The sequence below is a fragment of the Mytilus edulis genome, chromosome 12 (genome assembly GCF_963676685.1).
Source record: "Mytilus edulis chromosome 12, xbMytEdul2.2, whole genome shotgun sequence".
Lineage (NCBI taxonomy): Eukaryota > Metazoa > Mollusca > Bivalvia > Mytilida > Mytilidae > Mytilus > Mytilus edulis.
In genome coordinates, this window is record NC_092355.1 from 20,993,589 (window position 1) to 21,019,962 (window position 26,374).

Consider the following 26,374-nt stretch of genomic DNA (forward strand, 5'->3'; position numbering starts at 1 on the left):
ATGTTTGAGTGTAGCGTAATACAAGCGGATTCCAGTTAAATTTGGTCTTTGGTGGAGAGAAGTCTCTTTGCCACATCTCCATATTTTAATGATTTTGCTGACTAGGAAACTTGCTAAAATTTCAATATCTGCAGAACATAATTCAAGAAATGAGAACAGTTTTTGTTGACATGTGAAGAGGACATTGATAATTAATTTGAAATTCTTGATAGAATTTAACAGTGAATATATTTCCATTTATGCAACACATTGCTTTGATGCGTAAAAGTTATTAAGATTTGTTTAGGTGACCGATAATGCCTTCTCTTCATTCCTTACATGTAGATGTCTTAATTTTGGTAGTTTATTACAGTAATTTTGATTTAACATATTTTGTAATCTAACCAACACAGATATTTCAGGTTTATGGAGCTGTTTAGAACTTTTTACCGTGTAATTTATTTTTCAAAAATGGTTCTCGTGCTAAGCTTTCACATTATAAACAAGGATGTCAAGGCCGGGCTATAGAAGTGAAATCAATTAAATTGTCCTCACTCTCAACCTGATTGACTTTAATGTGGACTGAGAATAATGTATGCTAACTTATAGAAAGGATTTGTGTATAGTATTACTATACAAATCCTTGCTTATAGTCTTACATACATAATATTTAATTTGTGTTACTGCCTTTTTGCTAGCTTTCAGTAACTACGAGTTATCTCAGAATTGTACATATTTTTTTGTGTCTTTGTTCATTGTGTTTTTTTAATACCCTTACTTTAAAGTATTTGAACTTGACTATATTTTCAAGGCTTGTAAAGATGTGTGCTTTAAGGCTTGTTTCCAATTTTTCCGAAACGTCATTACTATTCTTTTTCTTTCTTTTTTTTTTTTTTTTTAAACTATGCATTACTTACTTTCAAGCAGACTGTTGTTCTCCTTAACTTCCTTAAACACTTTCATTACAAATACACTTCTGGAAATATATGCAAATTGTTGATGCTTTTTAGTAATACATCTTATATAATCTGAATATTTTTAGCTGTTAACCACAGTCTTTTATTCCTTTTTGGTGATTTGCGGACTATTCTTGATATTTTCGTCTTTTCATTTTCACTTGAACTTTTGTTTACTTTTCACATGTTTCAATTGGTCCTAGTTTTAGTGAAATTATTAGTTTTTCGTTTTTAATTACATGAGTTATGAAATTGCCAATGAGATAACTCTTCATCATAGAGTGAATAGGGTTGAAGGTTAGCAACTATAGGAACGAACGGCCTTCAACAATGATCAAAACCCATACCGCAAAGTAAGCTTTAAAAATGCTCTAAAATTAGAAATGTAAACAATCAAAACGTCTTTTTTCAAAGATAGTGTCTTTTTGATCAGATATAACATTTCTATAAGATAGTTCTATTACTATTTCAATTTTATTTTTTTAAATATTAAAAAATCACATCTTAATTGTTTATGAATTTAATGTCATTGAAATAAAAAAAATACTGTAAAACGATGCAAAAGGGGAGATAATTCTAATATCACCTGGCATGCCAGTTAATATGAAACTTGATACATTCAAGAGTATTTCATTACCCCACGCCAGCCTCTCTGAAGATAAAAACAGGAATGGCGATGTTCTGATAACAATTTCAAACAAACTTTCCATTCATTTTTTACAGACGAGGCAGCTACATACTTTGACATGGGGGAAGGCCGTGAGTGTGTGAACTGTGGGGCGGTATCCACACCCTTGTGGCGGAAAGATGGGACGGGTCATTATTTGTGTAACGCCTGTGGATTGTATCATAAAATGAATGGATTGAATCGCCAGCCAAATGGTAAACCGATCCAGTCTCCTAGTAGGGTAAGTGTATTTTTAAAATATTTTGCACTTCTTTTTTTGACAATTTTATAATATATTTTATTTTTTTGATGTTTTCTTTATTTGCCTTTTCCTAGACTTTAACCCAATGTAAACAAAGGCATCTATCATTCGGGTTGCTCTTGTGTAATGGTTTGTTTAAAGTTGTATATTTTAATCCTCTTTTTCACTTTGGCTATGGTGTTTGAAGGCATTTTTACGGTTTCGGGTCGCCCATTTCGGAATCTTCTCTTCCCATTTTTCGTTTCAGAAAAAAAGAAACAAGTCTAAATTTTGTGTCAATGCAACTGATCATCAAAGAACAATGCAACTCGTTAGTTTTGGGGTATAGCTAGAATTTTTCGAAATCAAACAAATTTTGTTCAATATTTTCACTGTAAAAAATATCACAGTGTCCTTTTTGAAATCTGGGACCATTATATAAATATTGAGGTATATTTAATTCCAGCTGAAATTTTATATAGAAAAAAAATAAAAAAATATTATCTTTTTAAAAGTATGGCCTTGTTAAATATATGTGTAAATATGCATTATAGACGAGTATTATATAAACCTATTTGCACTGATTATGTTAATACCATTTCATACTGACAAATCATTTAATCCCTTCAATAAACATGACCTGTTGGGATGACACCACCAAATTGCACCCCTGGTGAGCCTCATTGAACATGACCAGTTGCTTGGTTTAACAAGTAATGTGTTAAAATGGCATTATGCATGCCATCTTACGACACTCCTGGGTACTCAAACTCCAGCAGATGAAAGTTTGAACAAACATGACATTGCCAAAAACAACTCCCCAATAGTGCCTCTTTAACTTTCTCATGGAGAGGGTGTCATGTTTCTGCATCAAGTAAACTTTCTTCATAAATAATTCACCAGTATAACAGGACACACGTGTTGAAATTCACCAAACATTTCGGACATTTTTAGAACTTTATTTGACATTTGACGTTAGGAATAAACAAACATATATAGACATAAATAATTATAAGTTTTAATAACTATATATTGCGTTGTTGACAGAAAGAAAGAAAAAACTTGTGTTGGTTGTTGTATTTGTTTGGCACTGAAACTTTCTTCGGAACCTATTGGACCCCTCCAAGATGTTACAGATGTATCAGTTCGGAACACAAGATTTATCTTATTTATTTCAGGAACAGGTGGAAGAAGAAAAACCAAAGAAATTTGAGAAGAATTTTGACAAGGTATACTTAAATTTTATTTTTAATTTATTTTTATCTTATTTTTTATCTTATTTTTTATCTTATTTTTTTTATTTTTTTGTCTATTTATGTAACATGTCATTTTATCTGTTTCTTCTTTTTCCACTTATAAGATGAGTTTCAAGTTAGGTTGGCGTCAAATACACATAATCTGTTTAGATTGTCATGTTCAGATATTTGTGGCTATACGTTACAGTTGTGTAAATACATTCTGACAGCTTTGGTGCAGGTGCGGATCAATGCTTTAATGCAAGGTTCTCCTGAGAAATAAGAGTAATAAGACCCAGTTTTGATACAAAATGTCTGTGATTTTTACCTCATAATTAAATTTCTTCGTTTTATAGAGGGGATGCAATCGACCAATTTTTTTTTACCTGAAGTGTACTATCATGCCAAACAAAATCACATTTAAAAAAAATGACTGTACCTACATATGCATTTTTTGTTGTTGGATTGCAGTCTCATTGCTTACTTGACATCTTTAACATGTATAATTTACATATTTAAATATGATATGAAAGTTAGATATTTTTAGTGAAATAACCATATTTTAAAATATTGGTGAAATATTTGTCGCCAGACATAATCAAACATCAGTATGTATCCCTGAGTATGTCTAAAACCTAAGGCTATCCCTTGTGTTCACCTAAAGAATATTTTATAAATCGAAAATTGGACAGTTCACTTGTATTTTTAGCAGGTGATAATATTTCTATAAGTTTACCTCTCACTTAGATATTTTTGGAATTGCAAAAAACAATGTTTATGTTTACATAACTGTAACTTGTTAGTGAAAGAGGCACTTCGAATGTTGCTATACATTAAAACGTTATAATAACAACACTTAACCAAGATTGATATTAGACAATAGGATGAAGAGAAAATTGCATAAAATGGAAGACAAGGTTGTATAATAGTGAAGGGTTTTTAAACTTGAAGAAGACCACGTATATCGTCTAGGTTACCAACTTGGGAAAGCATAGAGCAGTGTTCAGACTGTGAAAAAAATCCTTAGATTCAGTTTTTTGTAAGTTTTCCCCCATTCAAATTGAATGGTAAAGTTTTGAATAAATGATTCGTCTGCATTGTTTGATAAGTCAAGGATTTGTACAATATGCCAAAGGTTTGTACAATATGCCAAAGGTTTGTACAATTTCTATACTTTGGACAAGCATTTAAGGATGTTGAAAATTCATAATAATCATTGAATATGAAAGGGTATTACCTATTGGTAACCTTCTGCTGTTGTCTGTTCTAAGGTCGGGTTGTTGTCTCTTTGACAAATTCCCCATTTCCATTCTCAATTTTATTGCTTTTTTAAAAAGTGTACAGTTTGGAATGTATCAGTTTTCTCTCGCTCTTGACAGCCGATATGAATATAGATAAATAAATCTTTAGATAAATAATTTACCTACCTATGAAGTGTCAGTGTTTATAGTTTAATGAATTAATTTACAGCAGTAACTAATTGAGAGATTGATGTATTACCCTCGTTTTTATCAATGAGCTTTAATACACCCAATGTAGTTTATATTGTTAGTGCGAAGTTTTTGAAGTGCTAATCTAACATTTTTTGTTTCAATGTGCATGATAACCAATTTTAAGTATAAGTATCATACTCTGAGGTATCAGATGCGATAGTTGTCCAGAGGTTGAAACTCAACTGTTCGTGAAAATGTTTTAAGATACAATTCAATATAACACACAAAACCTCAAGACATACACGGGCCACAGTGACGGACCCAGATGGAGGGTCCAGGGGGTTGGAACCCCCTTTTTGGAAGATCAATGCACATGCATTTGAATGGGGACATGATGTAGGAACCCCCCTTTCTTCTGGGTTTTAAGCAATACTGGATCCGCCCCTGTGCCATTCTCCATAGCAAATTATTTATTTGCATTTTCTTAATCTATTTTACCAATAAAAAAAGGCAGCGTTTGTATTTTCTAATTTTTGATCTTTACTGAGACAAGTCTACTTAATCTTAAGAAATATAACCATGCCAGTCCTACTTTTTTGCAATCAAATTCTCAACACGGTTTTTGTTTTAATTCGTAATGAATTCATGTCGCCGTCCACCTAATTTTATACACGTTTGAATAAGTTATTGTACGTGACCAAGAATATTCAAATTTAACTTGCTGCAGTCTGCATGTTTAAGGGGGATCATATTCCTCCAACCTTTGTTGATTCATAGCTTGTCCTGTATAGAAGATCTAATGTTTCTCCTTGTCTCAAAGTTTTGAGCAAATTGCATCAATATAAAGTCACTGATAATGACACTTTTCATTTCAATGAATAGGGGGATTAAAAGAGGGTCGTGGGTGCCCGCGCCTCCCCGTTTTGAAGGTAAAATTTGGTTGAGTAAATACGGAAACACTGAAGATTGACCGGAGCGGGCCTCTCTTAAGCAGCCAGTGCCCCCCTCCTCCTTATGAAAATTTCTGCAATGCATGTACATCTGAAAATCGACAAAACTGTTGCGATGATTATCGGATTTTTGGTAATAAATCCGGGCTTAAAGGGTTCTTAAGGTGTTTAAATGTCTGGAAAGAATTATATTTCGGGTGTGTCTGTTATTGGTAATAAATATAAATAAATCTTGGGTAAATCAGAAACATATATATATACATATGTACATAGACGTCTCTGGGTAAATTAACCAAAAATTCAATTCAGTGATTTATGCATTAGAGAAGTTTGATTTAAATGTTTATAATGTTAATGTAGAAAAAATAGTGTGTTTTATTTTTTGATATGAGAGTTGAACATTTATACCCTTGTAAAGTTTTTTTCTGGTTATAGTAATTTGTTCTGTTTGGCCTGTAGATCAAGTGTTTACTTAATATGCGTGTATTTGTTTTAAACTAATAAATCAGACATTAAACGAAACCGGCGATAGACACGTTTTGTATCCGGAAGTGGTCAACACTTCAATATTAAAAGAAAACTTAATGGTTTACCATGATAAATTACTAACTTCAAATAGTCAAACAAGTCTCCGTTCCGTCACGGTATAAAATGTAATTGATAGAACGCAAAGACTAGAAATCTCTTATAAGATCGATTCACATACATTTAAGTGCAACAAATCATTACTAATATAGAACAAAGCTCATTAGGTATTTAAATTTTCAAGAGTCCATCCTAAAAAAACTTGGTGTGTAGTCCTTAAATATTTAAAAGAAGTAAAAGGCTGGTTTGGTAAACGTCAACGAGGCATCAATAAACGACAAAAATCACCAAAAGACAGCATGTATATATTCTACTCTTTGGTCTCGTTGTTGTCTCGGACACATGCCATATTTCCATTTCTCATTTATATACATTTCAGCATACTGTCGTCAGCAATAGACACTTAACAATGGGGCAAGTTCTTATGTCTATTAAATCTATAGAAGTTGTGAATAAATCAAATAGAAACTGCAAAAAAAAAAAAGCAACTATGAAGTATCAAATCCCTAAAAGACAAAAATTGAAAATACGCCATTTAAAAATCTACTAAGAACGAGGTTACTGGACAAGCCCATAAATTTTGTTATAAGCTTAACTAGTTTTGTAAAATATAAGTCCTGTAACTTTTGAAACTAGGCCTTAGTAGACGATGTACAATATTAAATGGGTGAGGCGAGATAAGGTACTTTTTGTAATACATTTTGGCATTCCTGAAATGGGAAGATTACATTATGTTGTCTTCAATGTGATAAAACGGTTTGCACTCTTTAACTTAAAACACCCGGGAACCATTATATCCACCCATCCATCTACCAATTTAGCGCGTTTGTTCGCATACCATTGAACTGAGTCCCCCGGACGCATTGAAATACATCATATCAGGCATCTGATAGATAGGAGCAATGTTAAGCAGAGATCCACCGTTTCATAGGCGGATCCAGGGGGGGGCCCTGGGGGGCCCGGGCCCCCCCTTTCGTGGGAAAAATTTGGTTGATTATATAGGGAATCACTGAAGCATGACTGGAGCGGGCCCCCCCTTAGGTCAGTCAGCGGGCCCCCCCTTAGGCAAAGTTCTGGATCCGCCACTGCGTTTTATATGTAAAATTCAATGAGGACCGCTATCGGTCATATATAAGAGGAGAACATATCATAGGAATTCTTGTACAGTAATGTTATGAGGAAGGTGACACCCAAACAATTGAAAGCAGACGTGCAATTTAAGGTTTCTTTATGATATACATATGTTTCTGACGACATCTGTTAGTATATTGTTCTATAATTAGACACACAACATATGGTCAGTGTTTAAACAGTAAAGATGTATACTTTCTCATCTATCATACTATCTGGAAAATAAGCGGGTTTTAAAAAAAACTTACATTGCTTGTCAACTACAATTACTCTTCTCAAAATTTCATTTGACAAAAAAATTCTGTATCGTTTATCCTGTCCCATTCTTCCTTGATATGCCTAGAAATACCTATTTTTTGACCGGATTTTTGTGACAAAAATGTCGGTTATTGATTTGGGGATGTACGGCGGTCGGCAACTAAATGTTGTCCGTGCATTTACTCATGAACCGTTCAACCAAAGCTTTTCAAATTTTAATATGTTGTTACAGACAACAAAATGAAGGTCAAGTTCAATAATGACGATTTTGACTTTTACCGTTCAGGAGTTATGGTTCTTGAAAGATTGAAAAATGGCATTTCCAGTCGTGTCCGTGCATTTACGCATGAACTGTTCAACCAAAGCTTCCCAAATTTTAAGATGTTGTTACTGATGACAAAATGGAGGTCAAGTTCAAAAATGACGATTTTGACTTTTACCGTTCAGGAGTTATGGTTCTTGAAAGATTGAAAAATGGCTTTTCCAGATGTGTCCGTGCATTTACTCATGAACCATTCAACCCAAGCTTTTCAAATAATAATATGTTGATACTGATGACAAAATGGAGGTCAAATTTGATATTGACGATTTTCACTTTCACCGTTCATCAGTTATGGTTCTTGTGATATTGGCAGGGTACAAATAAATGTTAATAAATCCGGTTTGCTGTCGTTGTGACAGCCTCTTGTTTTGTAATAATACTACATAAATACATAAATGTATTATGTTTGTGTTGAATGTTAAGAGTCAGGTTATACCATAGAAACATACAAATTGTTCAAATAGTTGTGTGTTTATGACTTGTTTGCTCCTGTTACCTATGTTTCGGTCCGTAATTGTGGGGGGAAAGGGAGGGGTATTATTTCTTTTTTTTCACCTGTAGATGTAAGCAAGGGAACATGTCTGTGAATATGGCTATCTGTATTTTTTTTTCTAAATTAAAGGACTAGTCAGTCTATTGAATTTGTGATCAATTGCAACAAAACATCATGGTAACTGTAAAAAAAACCCATACCAGTTGAATGTGTAACCTTAGACAAAGGAAAAGTCTGTGTAATATTGCCTGTAAATGTCAGCTTGACAATGGAACGTTTCATGAGTTATTACCTGAAATTTAAACAAAAGAACATGTCAGTTAACTATGGTCTAAGACTCTTTAGCTTTAATCAAAGGAACGTTCTATATGCTATATGAACTTAAACAAACATAAGGTTGATGAACAGCGTTCTATCTTTTATATCTTATAGACACAGAGAGACCTCGGTCTTACCGTCTATATGTATATGCAAGAATATTCATATTAATAGATTTTGAGAAATTCATCAAATCTGTCAATACGAATAGTGTTGCACGTAAGACCAATATCTCACTGTTCTCTGTTTGGTGAATATATTTCTTATGATACTGGAATATATTGGTTCTAAGCACATTTCTCCACGGACCGACTCTGAAGTCACATATCTTTGCACATAGTTTATAATGTTTGAATCACCTTTGAATAAAGCCTTCACGCCTTAACATCTTAAAACATATTAATACATAATCACAGGGGGAATGTGGTGAATAAAATCTTGTGAAAAAAAAATCAGATTTGATAGGTTCATATGAATTACATTCTATTTATAGTGCTATGCGCTTGCATTAAGTAATAAAACAAAATTTCTCATTAAATTGTATCAAAAATCTCTACGAAAGTTCTCTCTATGATTATTTCTATAAGTGACTCAGCTGTTTTTAAAGTTTTTTTGCGAGAACTATCTCTAAAAAGCATCTTTGTGACGCAGATTTAAACAGTATAACGGTTGGGCGAAGATTTTAGAATTTGAAGCCAACCGTTTGTTTCTCGACTTAGAAAATAATCCAAGATATAAAATAAACAGAAGTAGATTCGGCATACAGAGCTTGAATAAACATAGATTGTAAATATCACAACACGGACTGATAATTAAACTAACTCGAATTCTACATTTCACTAATCACCAGAACCATCACAATTATGCCAAGAAAACATCCAAATACCAAACGAAAATAAAAATGCTACCGGGATTTTACATTTACTTATTTCAATAGACAGATATTGATTTACCTAATGATACACTGCAAAAAAAGCAACCCTTTTTTTTTTATAAATCTTTTATTATTGTTAACCCCTTTGGCATGTCCTCAATTGTATGTAAACAGAACTATAAAGATGAACGACCTTGAAGAAAATCGGAATTTATGGCCTTGCGGTCATATATTATTTTGAGTACGATTGTCGTACTCAGACGTACTCCGAATCAAAAATCTACCAATCGAAATACTGAATTTGATGGTTGGACTTTCGAGTACAGTTTTTTTACACTGACTATTGTGTCAAGTTTAACGACTGGACATTGATAGAGATTGAGGTTTATTAAAGCTTTTCAATGCGGACATTGTCTTTTTATAACTTCAGTTATGAAATCCCGGCAGCGAAGCATTTCAAATCTTTTTTCCTTACATTTAATCCTTCAGCTGATTTTTTCCATAAATTTAAACAATGTAGAAATGTAGTAAAAACTGTCACACATTTGCTGACTTTTTTTCCAAATTGTTATGCGAAATTTATAGCTATTTCAGAAGCATACCACATAAGAAGGAGCCTCCACCACGCTAATGACTTTCAAATTGATGACTGATCCGCCTAATTGGTAATTTAAACTTAACTAGAACACACCCGCGAAATCGCGGGCATTCAGAGCGTAGTTTAAAGTATGTAAAGTGTTGTTTGAAGAATTTTGTGAAATATTGAATGACTGGAGAATTTCAGCAAAAGTATCATAAATCATAGATTAATGAGAACAGGAAATTATTTTTTTTATCCCTCCTCCTTTATTTCCAAAATTCCCAATTTGTGGTTTTCTATCAATTTCAATATGAATATACATTTAGTATGTTATGAACATTTTAAAAGTAAGGAGCCTGTAATTCAGTGGTTGTCGTTTGTTTATATGTGTAAGTTACATATTTGTTTTTCGTTCATTTTTTTTTCACATTTATAAGGCCGCTAGTTTTCTCGTTTGAATTGTTTTACATTGTCATTTCGGTGCCTTTTAAAGCTGAGTATGCGGTATGGTCTTTGCTCGTTGTTGAAGGCCGTACGATGACCTATAGTTGTTAATTTCTGTGTCATTTTGGTCTCTTGTGGAGAGTTGTCAACATTGCAATCATACCACATCTCCTTTTTTTGTAATCAATGAATTTAGTAAAAGATTTAATGACTGGAGAATTTCAGAACGGTATCAAAAGTGCACATGAATAATTTTAGCGCTTATCTGTATCTATATATATATAAATAAAGTGTATTTACTTTCAATTCTAAGTTTTCTAATCGATCCATGGTGGTCATTGATATAGTATACAGACCCTCTCTATTTAATAAACTCTGTGACCACCGTGGATAGTAAACTTGAAAATGATAGCAGATAGAATTCTGAAAATACACTTTATGTATGTTCAAAGTATACAGAAAAACGCAAACCGGAAGTATAATCTGACTTAAAATTTTGTCCAATGACGGGACAATATCCGGATGCCCTTTTTCTCGTTTTTCTCCCAAAATAACTCAATTTGAATAATCATATGAATGGATGACAAATGCGACTATGCACTGTACCTATAGGACACAGAGGCGTGTTGATTAATTTATTGTGGAAAGAAGAGAAGCGACACCCAAAATGAGGTCTTCTCGTTTAATAGTATAGATGACCAGGCCGTCTGTGATTCGTCAAGGAAAACTTCAATTAAGAAAACATTCCATATATTTAATGAGGTCAAAATGAACATCTTTTAAATAAAAAACAGCAGTTTTGTGGCAATGAAAATTTTAAAAATCCCATAATAAATATGTGTTCGTTAATTTGTATAACATTATTGTTTTATCAAAGGACCTTTGGTAAAACCGAAATTCACGCGATCTATCATATGTCTATTGTCTTAAAATGCCTTCTGAGCAGAACAGATTTTTGTGTGTGTTAATTCAGATATTTGAAAGATACCAATAAAAGAACACTTTGAAGAAAAAAATAAACGAAAATGGAATATAATTTGATATTTCCAGCATTTACCTAATACCAGAACGATTGAAAAAAAAACCAATTTTGTTATGGTTTATTTGTTCATATAATCTCCATACTTTCATAATTACAAAGATTAAATGAATTAGTATACCGATCGTTGCTTTAAAACCTGGATCAGAAAACCATGAATCCATCTGGCGGAACAGGGAACCGAGGAGTTTTAATTCCTAAAGTCGTGATATGCATATTGTATTTCATCCATATGAACTCAGAAACTGAAGTTTCTATTTTAAGTTTCATTCCACGAAAAATTAAATGCATTAAGAAGAATTGTAGAGATTATAATTCATCAGGATATTATGTGATTGTGTTAGAGCTAAATGTAAAATTTATTAATATTAATTTTCCATTGAACGTCAACACGCTGTTCAGGATTTTTTTTAGAGATTATGTTGGGGCATACTGTAAAATACAGTCTGGAGTAAGTGATCCTCAAAAGAAAGTTTTTACAAAATTAAATACCGAATCACTTTGCTCGAAGTTGGTATCAATTTTGTATTGATTGTCTTCTCTTGTTTGTAATACACCTTCACAGAGGATGTATCTACGAGGATCCTACACCTTAGTTATTTTTTTAATGGAAATACAAGTGATGAATGTAAAATAGGATCCTCTAAAACTGTTTATGAATTCAGTCTCGTTCCTTTTGGAGTTCAGATGATAACATGATTCCTCCATCTTTCTTTCCCTCTCTTGGTTTCTGTTTTTAAAATGCAATATAAAGGAAAACAACCCATGGCGGTGCTCTTAATGTAATGAGGCTGATACGTTTCATGCATACTTTTGAGTTTTGGACCTTTTCTCTTATTTAAACCCTGAAGTTTTGGCATAGACATATCATTTTTAAAATGAACATTTGTGTATCGTTTGGTGTTTCTTTCCTACTTTTAAGATTGTTGATGTATTATTCTTAGACATTATACATGTATACCTAAAATTATAACGATTTACTGTAAGTGCAAGTTTGACTCCTTCATAATACAATGTAGCTATTTAAAGAGCAGTTTGGTTTTAATTTTACCTGCTACTACATACCAAAGCTAACCTGTTCAGATGAAATGTTAATTACTCGATATTAATATCAGATGCCATATTTAAGGGATCATTTAACAGGCCCTGCTTATTTTCATCGCTGAAAGTTCCGAAACATTAATTCTGAAATAAATATCTTGTGTTTCGTGTTATTTTTGTATTTGGCTGATATAAATTCTTTTGTTTATAGAAAACTATTATTTCTCGAGCATATGTTTCTCAGCCTTTTCAAGAAACAAAACAAACAAACAAACATGCTTTATAACCAGTAGGAGTTATTCCCTCTATCTCAAGATCTTAAAGGTTGATCATAATCATCGCTCAATTTCCTTACTTGAATAATTCTGTGCCTTCTAGCGTCTATCGATGTAGCAAGTGAGATTAGCCAGAGACCGGCGAAATATTACGACTGACACTATACTATTCGAGTTTCAACCATCGTTTAATTTACTTATCCTGTAACCAATTGAGAATTTGAGATCAACATTTAATTTCACATCAATGTTTGATTCAAGTACCATTCCTACCAAGTCCGTTTGAGTTCTCAAATCCGATCTGATTAGTCATCCCATATTTTTGTAGATGCCATATTTATATCCACTGCATTAGGCACGCTGTTCAAACTCTCCACGTTTGTTTGTTCAAGTTAAATAAGAAGGCGAGGGGATTATTGGTGCTTTTAATACATGTAATCGTTTAAACATTAGTATCCATGACAACACAATGAATAAGCATGACTAAAACAAAGGCTGTCAATATTATAAACATTATAATTGAATACGTCACGTCCCTGAATGATACACGTAATCAGAGATCAATGAATATCTAAAGATTAAAAAATATGTTTTTCATTTGAAGCTTTAATAGCAAGTTTATCTTGAACCAGGGACTTTCTACACTAACGTCCCTGCTTATAACACATTTAAATTTGAACAGGGGAACACAATACAAAGATAAGTTACATTTAGAATCGAACCAGGGACTTTCTATACGAACGTCCCTGCTTGAACACGAATTTAAATTAAAATTAAAACACGAAAACAATAAGACAAAGATAAGTTACATTTAGAATCAGTCCTTAAAATAACTGGTAATCAATTTATAAATGTCCGCAAAATAGAAGTTTGATGAATTGAGCACCCGTAATACTTTTCTACTAAAAGCGAGAAAAAATATTATGATTACAATATTTGAGTCGTGAACTGGTTATCAACCTCGTTTTTTCCCCGTTTCAAAGACTAAATGGTCTATTACATGTTTAAGCTTGTGATGGATGGCTGTTTAACTTCCAGCACAAAATAAAATGTATATTCGAACCCATAACCTCCCACCCTCAATGTGGTCTCGTTGCCACTAAGGGTTGTGTGTATATGTTGAAATGATGCTTGTTGTGACAATTGTTATGCATACCTATATGAAGTAGACAATTTTGTTGATTTTCCAAGTCAGATTCGTTTGTTTGTAACATTTTACCAGACATTACAAAATTATGAAGGGTGTTTATAAATTTAAGAAAGCAATACTCCTTGTCCATCAAGAATGAGTACCAACTTTCGGATGTGAAATGAAGGAAACAAAAATATAACAAAAAATGCAAACTCTCCTGTTCCCTGGGGGTTCCTGGTGAAGGGTATTAAACTATTCTCTTTAAACGCAACATATTCTACATGTTCTTTTTATTTCATAATTAAACAGCAAATGTTTATTGAATTTAGGTACACTTTCTGAGAAAAAAACTATACTTTCAAATATTTTTCAGGTTAATAACAGAAGTCGGATGGGTTTGTCCTGTGCTAACTGTGGAACAACCACAACGACTTTATGGAGAAGGAACAGTGAAGGGGAACCAGTTTGTAACGCATGCGGACTCTATTATAAATTACACCAGGTATACATACGAGCAATGGTCTATATATATAAATATATATATATATGATTGCCACTGAATTAGACAAGTCTCTATAAGAGACAATTTATTTTACCTTTCACCAATAAAGCACAAAGGGTACAAGATATTCAATTCTTCATGAATACTGCGTTGATTTTTCAAAAATTCTTTAAAAAGACTTGACAACGTCTACATGAAGATTACAATTAGAATTAAAAGAACGACTTTGATATAAAAAAAAGATTGATAAAGATTGATAGTTTACAAGTTCCTGCATAATTTTGCCTACAATTTAATCATGTTTGACTGAAGTTTTATATTTTTTCAAATTTTAGGTAGCCCGACCAATGTCAATGAAAAAAGATGGAATCCAAACAAGAAAACGTAAAGCAAAAATGGCGTCAAAAGCAGCTACTCCAACACGTGACATGAATAATACACCGGATCATAATATCATGCCTTCATCATATGCAACATCCATGCCATATACAGGGAACCAGTCATCAGGATTATTAGATCTTTCTGTTACCAGATCAGACAATCAATTAGGTACGTATTGTCATCAGTATACAACTGAATTATACCCCAGAGAAAGAGGGGGGGGAGAGGTTCGGAGGTGTCCTGCTACCGAAATCCCGGATCCCGAAAGGGTCAATCTGGCAAAATCCTGAGCTTGAAAACATCCGATGCCGACGTCCCGAAAAAAGTTCTGACCCCCTGGAGAAAGCATCATGCGATACAATGAATCCTTCCATTTACTGTTTTGTGGTTTGTTTAAATAGGTGTTTATAATGGTACTGTATTTCCGATTACGATAGGTAGTCCTTATAATTAGGGTGTCTGCTTGTCTGTTTCATAAATCCCAAAGGAAGGAAAGCAATTTGTTTAAAGACGTCATAAATATTTGGACCAGTGCCGAGTTTGCAATATGGTTTACTGTACTAGTTGAAATTTAAGATCGGGAGTTGTTTTTTATTTTTTGACTTAAACTGTCTTTACCATTTCTCTATTCTTTATTTATCTAGTCTCTTTTTCTTCATTCCTAATTTTAGCAGCATTTTTTTCTCTATTTTTTTGAATTTTCGTCCATTGTTTTGAATCTCAATTTTGTGAACCTTAATCAGTCACATGGAAATCGGTCAAAGATTGATAGAACTTTGTCTGGAATCCGAAACCGTGAGTTCCATTGGCATTCCGAGTTATTAAAAAATGTTTGTATTTATTTCAGTGACTGACATGAAGCATATCACAACATATCCTCAGCTATATCAGAGTCACAGTTCTGTCTTGGCTGCTCTTAGTGCGCCACCTCCCGCTCTTCTACAGGTTGGTAGCCCTCCACCTGGCATGCTTCCATCTTTTCAACACGTCACATCCGGTCACATGACTGAATTAGAGCGTTCCATGACATTTCATTCTGATATGGTCCTGAAGCAAGAGCCAATATTTGAACCATCACCGCCAAAGGCTGTTCCCGTATCAGTTCCAGAATTAGAAGCAGAAAGTGAACTCAGGACCACTCCAAATGGCACACCTCCTTCAGATATTACACCATTGAGAGCAGCCACAATGGTGTCACAGAATTAATGGATAATAGTTTGAAAACATCTGCTTTTTGAATGGACCAGAGTAATTTTATAAATATACTCAGTTTTAAAAATAGTTTTAAGTACATATCAAATTTTAATATGAAATCAAAAGCATAAGCATTGAGAAATATATTGTCTACTCATCTGTTAATGTAACAAAAATGTATTGAGAGCATCTTGACTTCATATTCTTTGCTTTTACATTAGTTTACAAAGATGATTTTTCTCATGTTGTTGAACGTCTTTTTTCTTCTATTTTCATGACAATTTTTACCATCAACTATGAAACTGTTATTCAGTTTTCTTATGCTGTTACTAATCAAACAACCTCAATAATTGAAAAGCATAATATATTTCATGTAAATAAAGTACGAATCGAGTGGTATTGTAGCATTCGGTAATCCTCGGTAGAATTTTCCACTCTCCTTCTTAGATGAGGGTACGGAATCAACCGAGTTGTGACGAATGGGTATTGTAGCTTTGCTCAAGATATCGTGGGTAAACGAGGAAAGGGCAGTAATCCGTGTAATACTTCAAAACTTTATATAAAACGAGAATTCCAAGTGAAGGCCTACCTCATTTAATAGAAGTATTGATCGTTCATATTCACTATTATTTTGTATAATGAAGCAGATTAAATGGTTATAATTACATTTGTTATACAGTTGGATATGGTCAAATATATAAATAATCTTTATAATAAAATGATGAAATATAAATAAATAAGCTGGATTTTTTTTTATAGATTCTCGTGATTGCATTTCTGATTTATGAGTATTCGTGTATAATGTTTATTTTGTGATAATGATTTCATGAATTCCTATCAAATATTTGCCGCGTGAAATTAAGCAAACAGCAATCTTTCAACCTTTTTATGTTTTTTCTTTAATTACCCTGAGATTAATAAATAATAATTAGTAATAAAGATTTTCCATTCATGGGTTGTAGACAAATATTAAACTTTTCTTTAACTGTTTTCTTTTTTAAGCAGTTTGGAAACCGACCCATTTTCTTTGATTTTATTGGAATTCCTTCGAGTCTGATTTATAGAATTTAAGAATTTAGTGATAGCTACATCAAAATAATTTAGGTAATGAACAGTGGATATATTGAAAAATTGACAATTATGAAAATAAATTTTTATAGGTCTACATGTATTTCATATGAAACATTTGACAAGCTGGTATATATATTATTTGGAGTATTTTATTTATAGAACAGGGTATGCATACTGTAAATAGATTTTGTGTTTGGAAGTTGTATGCAATTTCTTCTAATTTGTGATTGGAAGTTGTATTCATCTTCAGTGAATTCGTTTGTATCTAAATATGTAAATTTTGTTTTGATTAGAAAGGTGCTATTTTTCTTGATATGTTTTTGTTTTTGATAGTTCATATAAGATAGACAATCAAAACACTTCACAGTACTATTGACAATATTAAAGGGGAGATAATCAGAGTTATTTTAGAAGTATGTCCTAACCAATCGGCAATCCTCGGGCGACTCCGCTACTCTTCTTCTATGAGGTACGGAATCGACCGAGTTATGACGAATGATGTCCTAACGTGTTGTACTTAAAATAATCATATACGTGGAAAAATACCACACCCCCCCCCCCACCCCCACCCCAATTAATATCGCATCGAATGGTTGTGCTTGATTATTTTTATGAGAGACAATCAAATAAAAGCAATACCTACAAAGTAAGAAAAACTAAGAAGAATATTTACGAAAGTTTGTCAATAGTAGCCTGGTACTGAACTGGACAAAATGGGCTAGTGCTCATGCAAAGCTTTCTAAGATGAATGTGTATAGCCTATAGCCATCTTGGAAAACAAGTATGTCCTTTATTGAAAATAAAAATGTATGCCCATACCTGTAAAAATAATCTAAATGATTACCAAGGAAGATCAGATAAAACAATTTTTTGTCCTTTTTCCTGCTGTAAATTTAATTATTCCATATCAATCAAGATAATAGCACATTTTAATAACAAATTAGCATTTAAAATTTATTTTGCATAATTATGTCAGAAGGGTAAATATTCTAAACTCATATCTATTTCAACCATATTTTCATATCATACATTTGGTCAGTCGAGGTATTTTCCACTGAAATACTAGACTGACAATTTCAAAGACTGTTTTTGGAAAAAATACTTGTACGGGGACATCTAGTCGCTGACTTATGTGTCAATTCGCCGTTTCAGAATATAATGCATTCTGGGTAATATTTTCAAAAGCGTATACCAAAACGTTGTGATGGGTTAAAAATGTTATAAACAAGCGAAATTCAACCAATGACTTGTACGAACAATGAGATTAATCATAGCACTTAAGATTCTGGTGGAAAGTTGTCTCATTGACTATCATACGTGACGTATATCTTCGTATTTTTATATTGGATATATTTAACATATAGAGAGAGGAAAACTACTCTTTTAGATAAACAAAAATAGAGCTATTTCAAACATAGTCTCTCAGTACCAAAAAACTTAAGTTTTAAATTACTTTGATAATTCATTAGAGTTGTGATAAAAATGATGGTTGAATTAACATATCAAGTTTTATCTTATTTCTTTCCATATTTAAATGCTTTGTATTTATATACTTATACACTTTCATAATTGTTTATTTTAATTTAAAAATGTGTACAATGGACATCTATGAAACGAAGGACTAAAGGTACCACTTTTTTATACAGTTAGAATAACTTTCAGTTTTGATGTTTTCTTTCATCTTTGCATTGGGTGTACTACACAAAATACTATACACACAGTGTTATCTGAATTTAAAAGTTATTAATCCAACATTTGTTAATTCAAAAGTTTTCAGCAGTTACTCGCTAAGTTCACCTAAAATGCTATTAGATTATCATCTTACTCTGGCCAATATTGTGTAAGTGAAGCTTGTTGATAATAAAGTGAATGATTATTGGTCTTATAGGTGTTAAAAAACGTGTTTAAAGAATAAAGAAAATTTTATTTAATTTAGATATTTTTATTGTTGATTTAAAGATTTGTTTAAAAATCTTATATTTTTTTTCACAAACATTTCACGATTTTCATGTGTACAATAATCTTATCAACTTTTATTCTGTCATTCTATACAAAAGATTTATTGTTATTCATTATGTAGCTGGTCTGCAACTTTTAAGGAACAGATGTTCAGTTCATCATATAATTATATTGGAGTCATATAAATTGTATATGTATTTGTCATTATATGTATAGTCATAAGTCATCAGGCAGTTGGTCACGCTTGGACTCGTGGTATATTTTTTATAAACCACAAAAGAACCATCCTATAACCCTTACCTTAGTTGTTGAGACCATTACTTGCCATTTTATGATAGATTTCCAGATAACAGGACCAACATGTCTTGCCTGTAGTTTGACAAATACATTCCATAAAATAGAAGTTTGTTGTTGTTTTTATTTGTATGCTCCTACCCTAGCGGAGAGTGCATTACGTTTTATCCTTGTCCGTATGTACTTATACACAATGCTCATTACCACAAAACACAGACCAAATTTGAATTTCAGCCGATTGCATGGAGTGTGAAGATAAGATATTTGGTTAGCTTGCTTTCTAGCTGAACCATGAAGTCATTATTTGGTAAGGTATACTAACCTCCTTTCGTAGAACCATAGTCCTACTGACAGATATATTGGATATCTTTCGGACTAGTCTTCTCTGAAAGGAGGATAGTTTACAAAGCCTAATTATGACTTAACGGTTCAGCAAGTAAGCAAGCAAACTAACTTAATATATAGTACCTTAACCTACAGTCTCAATGCAATCGGCTGTAAGGTGGCGTCCCTTCTATATTTCTAAAGTAATGACATTTATAAATTCAAATATTGCGGATTTTTTTTGTGTCTATCCTGTAACTTAACGTTGCCTCAACCAAATTTTATGAATCTTCTTATTACCAGAAAAACACAGATCAATATAAAAAAAGATGTGGTACGATTGCCAATGAGACAACGCATCACAAGAGACCAAATTACACAGAAATTAACAACTATAGGTCACTGTACGGTCGTTAACAATGAACAAAGCTCATACCACATATTCAGCTATAATCGGCCCCGAAAGAACAAAAGTAAAACAATTCAAACGAGAAAACTAACGGCATAATTTATGTACAAAAAAGGCTACAGGCTACTGACTAAACTGGGACAAGTGTGTAACTGTACTAATAAAGAACAGATTGTAAGAATAAAATGAAAAATCTTAACTCATCAGATGGATCTAATTTGAAATTTGAAATACATCTAACAAAAAACAGTGGCCGTGATCGTCCAAAAGTTGTGCTCTGTATAACATTTAATGCAAAAGGGGGGGGCATCATCTGTGTCCCATGGATACATCCCACTTATTTTTACTATAGTTTAAGCAAGGAGATAGATGCGCCATTTGTCGAGAATAAAAGAGGGCGTAAGAATGGGTTGACAGAATAGAGAAAAAGAATTAAATATCAGAGACAATAACAATCAAAACAAAGGAGTAAACAAAGACGCATAAAACCAAAAGTCATTTACATCAACAGGAAACAAGACGAAACAACACATTAAAAACCGGGAGTGAAAGGAGGTGCTCCGGAAAAGTAAGCAAGCATTTCCTGCACCGTATACGGCACCCGTCAAGAAATACAGGATCTCAATCTACACCCTTATAGAAGTAAGACGTGATTTGGAAGCTAAGTTGTATGGTAGGCAATTTGTTCATAGCAGTAAATGGTCACTCTGACTAAAACTGAACCGGCTTTCGTTCAGTTTTGAGTTCATGAATTGCGAACAGCTTTTGAATCCTTTTTAAAAAAAAAGAGATATTGGAAATGATTTGACCATAAAACAAAGTAAAAATAGTAACAACAAATATCTAGAGGTCAACATCTTCAAATGAACCATTGTCAATACAAAAAGTAAAGTGTACACTAGAATGTATGACATTTCAAACTGAAATTGGTGGAAATACTTCGCACATAATGTATAGAAGCCCTATTTTGATTATTCTTGGTAATTTTACATTAAGTTGCCTATATTATTGCGTACTCTGAATTATACACGCTATACAATTGAAGCATTTTAAGTTTACAATCTGATTTTAGAAGATAGCAACAGATCTTAGGATTTTCAAAAAGGGTTCCTTTCAAAATCATAAAAATAAACATTGGATGGAGAGTTGTCTTATATTGGCACTCATAACACATCTTCGTTTATCTTTGAAAATAAAATTATACTTAAAAACATCCGACCTAAAGGCATACTTGGTCATCTTGCTGAAAAGTTAAAAACAATACCGCAGCAATTTTTTTTTAATTCAAACTGGTTACCCCAAAACACATTTTTGAGATTCACGTTTATATTTTAATACAAACAAATATTCTAAGTACCGTCTTTTCTCGGTAGTTTTTAAATCTGACGCTCATTTCAGTTTTGATTTTGGCGAACCACTGCTTGTTTAAATGTGATTAATAGACATAAGTTATTTGATATTGCACAAATCCGATGTCAAACAACCATTTAATCTCAGTCGAATTCATCTGTCGTTTTGAAGCTTGTTCCCTCGGGTCTGACTCGATTGCCCTTTGTCATCAACATGAAAGTCCGCGAAACACTTTTTGATGCGTTGTATGGAAACGGAGATTCCTGAAAAATATATGATTATTTCAATAAGTATGCACTATTCGATTTGAGGCATAGTGAAAGAGAATTTATAACATATATGCTGTCAAAACTGCTGCTTTCTAATGTTCGTCTACCTGAAAATCTGGTAATGAGGGTATACATATAACGGATAAAGGTGGTTAAGACCCTTGGTTTAAACTCAACAATTGTATCGATTGACCTTTATTTGCCTTACAACCAGTGGCAAATATTTGAGACATAGTCCGGACGGAAATTTATATTAATACGTCAGGAAGGTTGGTTGATGATTGCCTAAAGTACAGGTAAATTTTTCATGCATGTACAGGATGATGATTGGGTAATGACGGTCCACGATAAAAATTATAAAAAAATTATTAAAAATGGAGCGACAGAGATGCAAAAGATACGATATGGAAAGTTAAACTTGTTAGTTTTAACAAAATAACAATGGAATGAAAAAGAATTATAGACCAACAAGTCCACACAACTCAGAATAGAAGACCAACAATGACCAAAGATAGAGCCGCTCGAACCGCAGGAAAACCGGAGTGATTTCATGTACTCCGGAAGGGAGGAAGATGTGCTCCACATGTTGCACCAGTCCGGTTGTATTGCTCGTGTAAGTTCAGTCAATTGGGAGGTTAGAAAAATTTGCTGTGAATAGGGCCACAAAACACAAAAGGACTATTCAAATAGTTGTTGCTCATTTGTTCCTCAACGGAAAGAAAGTATTCTACTATCCGTATCGTAAACTGTGAAAGCTTTTAAGTTATTAATCAACAACAATCAATGATGGCTCAAACCTCTACAACACCTGCGACAGTGTAGTAACAGCACACCATAGGGACAAAATGCAAACATCAGTTGGATTGGGATCATTAGATTATCATCTTCTCCAAAAATGTGACATCATAGAATTAGACTTATCAACAAATTTGAACTGATATGAGCATAACGTCGTGGAGGATGATCTGCTAAATCATCCGCAGCAACAAAGTTCATCTCAATGTTTTGGTGGGGTTCGGGTTGCTCAGTTTATGGTTTTCCATGTTGGGTTTTATCTTTGGTCCTTTTTGTTTTTTGTTTTTTACCTTGGTGTTGTCTTCGTCTTTGAGTTTGAATACCCCTTTGGTACTGTATCATCTGCATGTATTGTGATGTTCTGGCGGACGCAGTTGTTTACTTATGCGGCATTTAACCATTATACATAATCTGACAACCACAATGTTATAACCGACGTTACCCAACCCGACCCAAAATGTTATTTGAAAGCTCAATATAGTAAACAAGATGAAAATGTATACTTATGTCCATTTAGTTCATCGAAACCGGAACCCTGTTGCGTAATTAAGTTACTGCAATACACTTACCGCTCTTTCGACATGTTTTGGTTTCCGGTCTACTTTTGGTTCTGACTTAGGTTTGGGCTCTTTTGGTTCCTGTTTTCTCTTTTCTTTATCTTTATCATTGGGAAATCCATAATCATAAAACGTATCGTATTTGTGGCCCTTGTAATCCTCAATCTTCCGTTTAGTAATGTCGTCTGTCGTCCGTGTAGGGGAATATCCTGTCTTTTGCTTGAACGGGTCGGTAGGCTCACTAAGTGTATTAGTTTTCTTCTTTTCGAACGGATCGATAGTTGGGTTATAAGTCTGTACTTCATAGAGACCATTCTTACTACTGATGTTAACTTTTGATGGAACATAGGTTTTACCAGCTGAAAATATTTATAATACATTAGCAAATAATTTAATTTTGGTTGTAACACGTCTTCTGATTGGCTATTTTTTTCTATCAACTCATATACATAATTATGTCATGTAAGCGTGACGTCTTCAATTTTTCTTCAAAGTTTATTCCATAGAAATGAAATATTAAATAAGTTTATATACGAAAATACACACACTAAAATGTGTGTTACCTTAAAATTGATAGTAAGTATATGCAAAGAAGATGTTGTATGATTGGCAATGAGACAACTCTTCACAAGATACAAACAGAAACATCTAACAAAAACACAGGGTGGACGTGGTCGGGTACATGTATATCCCAACAACAAAAAGACACTAATAACTAATCTGAGAGTACTCGCAGTTTCTGACTAGAAAGGTTTGGTTGAGAATTAAACTTTATGACAAAAGAGATAGTTAATTAGTTTAATCCATCAAGAATGACTTTGAAATAGAAATGTCGTCACTTTGGGCTTTTTCCGATCGGCATTCAAACCCTTGCCTTGTTTATTTGCCTTTCGGGATGTACAAGTACGTAGCCACGTCCAATCTGAATGGCACCTATTAATCCGATGCCTCATGTAAAGAATATGTATTTTACCAAACTTGGCCACTATTCTTATTGAGTATATTGTTTTAGGAATGTGTCCTATGAAATTGCTTACTAGTAAATATACATTTATTCAAAGCACTTCACAAAGGGAGAAATGCGTTATAACATTGTTGATGAAGTATTTGCCACTGGACGTTACCCAAAACAACATTCATTTTATCAATAAAATATTTACACTTACAAGTTATACTTTTTTCAGTCTTGAAGTCCATTTTATAATGAAATCCTGAACGAGTTCAGTAACACGACAGTACAGTGATTAGTTCTCTTTTACTTTTACTGTACAATAAAAATATACTCTACTGAAAATCACCAAACACTTGTATCGCAATAGTCTACTTTCGTTCGTGCCTTCGACTGAATTTTTTACAACTATATATAACACTGCGAATTGCCAAAAATGTTGATTACGCAATATCAACAAATCTATCCGTTTATCCTATCTGATTTTAATTCACCGTAAGACAACTTTATCTACAACAATTCTTATTCCTTAAACTATATTGCATCCATTGCTATAAATCACCACGTTTTTAATTATAATTTGTCAGACCACAATCCACTTAGAATGTCTACCTTTTTATCAGTTTCCAGTAATATACATAAAAAATTACGATGTAGTATGATTGCCAATGAGACAATTCTCCACAAGAGTTACAGTTTGTCTCAACTTCTCCTTACAATAAAACCGATATATACTGTCACGATTTTTATCAGGTAAAAAACTTATCTTTAAAAACAAACGTCATCCGATCCTTGTTTCTATATAAACAGTAAAACACAAGTTATATATATATAAAGTAATATATCGTTAAACACTAGTAAATTTACTTAGGTTTTACTCCAAGGCTAAATTATGTGAATTTTAAATCTCAAATTAAAAATTTAAAGGGAAAAATTCCGTGGTTGATTTTAAGTGCACCCGATTTTAAACCAAAAATGTCAAATAATTACTAAATTTCATCAGTAAGATTTGAAATGTATTAAATCATAAAACTTTAAGAGTTGTAATGTCAATAAAACTATAGGAAAATTTTGATGAATAATTTATTGCAGTGTAAAGTTTCAAAATCAATGGTGAATGTATACATTTGGTGAAGTGTTGTAAAATCTATTGGATATATTGTACAGAAATATCTGAATAGACAATACAGTATTACAAATGATTTTTTGTGTGAAATTATCATTCCATCCACCAAACCACCCCCCCCCCCCCCTCCCCCCCCCCCCCCACACACACACTTAGAGGAAAAAAAACAAAAACAACAAAAACAACAATAACTCAGAAAGAAAAAAAATAACTATCAAGACATATCCGTGAAACAAACAAAAGAAGTCAAACAGCGCATTCCTGAAAGTTGAGTATGCATAAGCAAGACAAGCTAATAAAAACAAATATTTTAAAAATTATTATCAATCTTTAGTGCATAACTAAAAATTCAAATACTATGTAATTCATATTTATACAGTTGCCTTATTTTATTATCGATATTTCATACATAAGTCACACATAGAGCAACAAAGTTAACAGAAAGCAAAAGTTTTATAAAAAAAAGTTAAATCCAAATAATTACATTAGATGTATGTTTCATTATGATACTTATTCTGATTGGCTAATTGCACATCACGTGCTATTCCGTAAGCAATTGCATTGATCAATAAAACTTTTCATTCATGATAACACGTGGTCCCACAATAAAGTGCACAGGTGAATTAAATAAAACAATAATGAAACTCGTGTTTTTTTTATGATCATTGCTAAAAAAATGTAATTATAAGTATTGAATGCTTCTTTTTGTAACTTCACAGGGTTGTAAAAGCGTTGACCGTGCGCACATTTTTAGTATGAAGCGCTTCCGCGCTTCATACAAAATGTACTTCGGTCAACGCTTTTACAACCCTGTGAAGTTACAAAAAGAAGCAGTCAATTCTTGAATGATAGAATGCTACAATATGCAAGACATGGATTTACGTCAACGAGTCAAGTAAACCAACTACACATAAACCCCAAAAATAACACCGATACCAAGGTCAATATGCGTCCTTCAACAAAAGAGAGATATATACATACAGTATACCAAGCCATAAACTGCTCCCGGTACTATCACTGTGTAAATAAATCCATGCCTAGGTCAATAAGCGTCCTGCAACAATAGACAGCTACCAATACAGTATACCAAGCCATAAACTGCCCCCGGTACTATCACTGTGTAAATAAATCCATGCCTTGGTCAATAAGCGACCTTAAACAATAGACAAATACCTATAAAGTATATCAAGCCATACACTTCCCTCTGTACTATCACTGTGTAAATAAATTCATGCCGAGGT

At 32.9% G+C, this 26,374-nt stretch overlaps 2 protein-coding genes across 3 annotated transcripts in view; one reads left to right on the forward strand and one right to left on the reverse strand.

Moving 5' to 3' along the window:
- The window catches only part of LOC139498000 (uncharacterized), a 30,611-nt gene extending 11,148 nt beyond the window's left edge, over positions 1 to 19,463 (forward strand). For both annotated transcript variants that reach the window (XM_071286289.1, XM_071286288.1), the window contains exons 3-7: positions 1,659 to 1,843; positions 3,022 to 3,072; positions 14,327 to 14,455; positions 14,791 to 15,004; positions 15,684 to 19,463. In XM_071286289.1, the coding sequence (XP_071142390.1) occupies positions 1,659 to 1,843; positions 3,022 to 3,072; positions 14,327 to 14,455; positions 14,791 to 15,004; positions 15,684 to 16,042 (938 nt within the window). In that variant the 3' untranslated portion in view covers positions 16,043 to 19,463. The remainder of the gene's footprint in view (positions 1 to 1,658; positions 1,844 to 3,021; positions 3,073 to 14,326; positions 14,456 to 14,790; positions 15,005 to 15,683) is intronic.
- A 1,887-nt stretch (positions 19,464 to 21,350) lies between these two features.
- On the reverse strand, positions 21,351 to 25,022 carry LOC139497961 (uncharacterized). The gene is made up of 3 exons (XM_071286213.1): positions 24,225 to 25,022; positions 23,071 to 23,417; positions 21,351 to 21,700 (listed from the first exon to the last, which is right to left on the reverse strand). Exons 1-3 carry the CDS (start codon positions 24,253 to 24,255, stop codon positions 21,581 to 21,583), a joined length of 498 nt encoding a protein of 165 aa, XP_071142314.1. The 5' UTR covers positions 24,256 to 25,022; the 3' UTR covers positions 21,351 to 21,580.
- Between the last annotated feature and the right edge of the window lie 1,352 nt (positions 25,023 to 26,374).

Bases quoted from the DNA above. Each gene is read 5' to 3' on its own strand.
- LOC139497961 (XM_071286213.1), bottom strand. From the start codon at position 24,255: ATGGACTTCAAGACTGAAAAAAGTATAACTT. The intron at 23,418-24,224 runs GTAAGTGTAAAT...AAATATTTTCAG, and splicing joins GACTGAAAAAAGTATAACTT to CTGGTAAAACCTATGTTCCA. The intron at 21,701-23,070 runs GTAAGTGTATTG...TATATTTTTCAG, and splicing joins CAAAACATGTCGAAAGAGCG to GAATCTCCGTTTCCATACAA.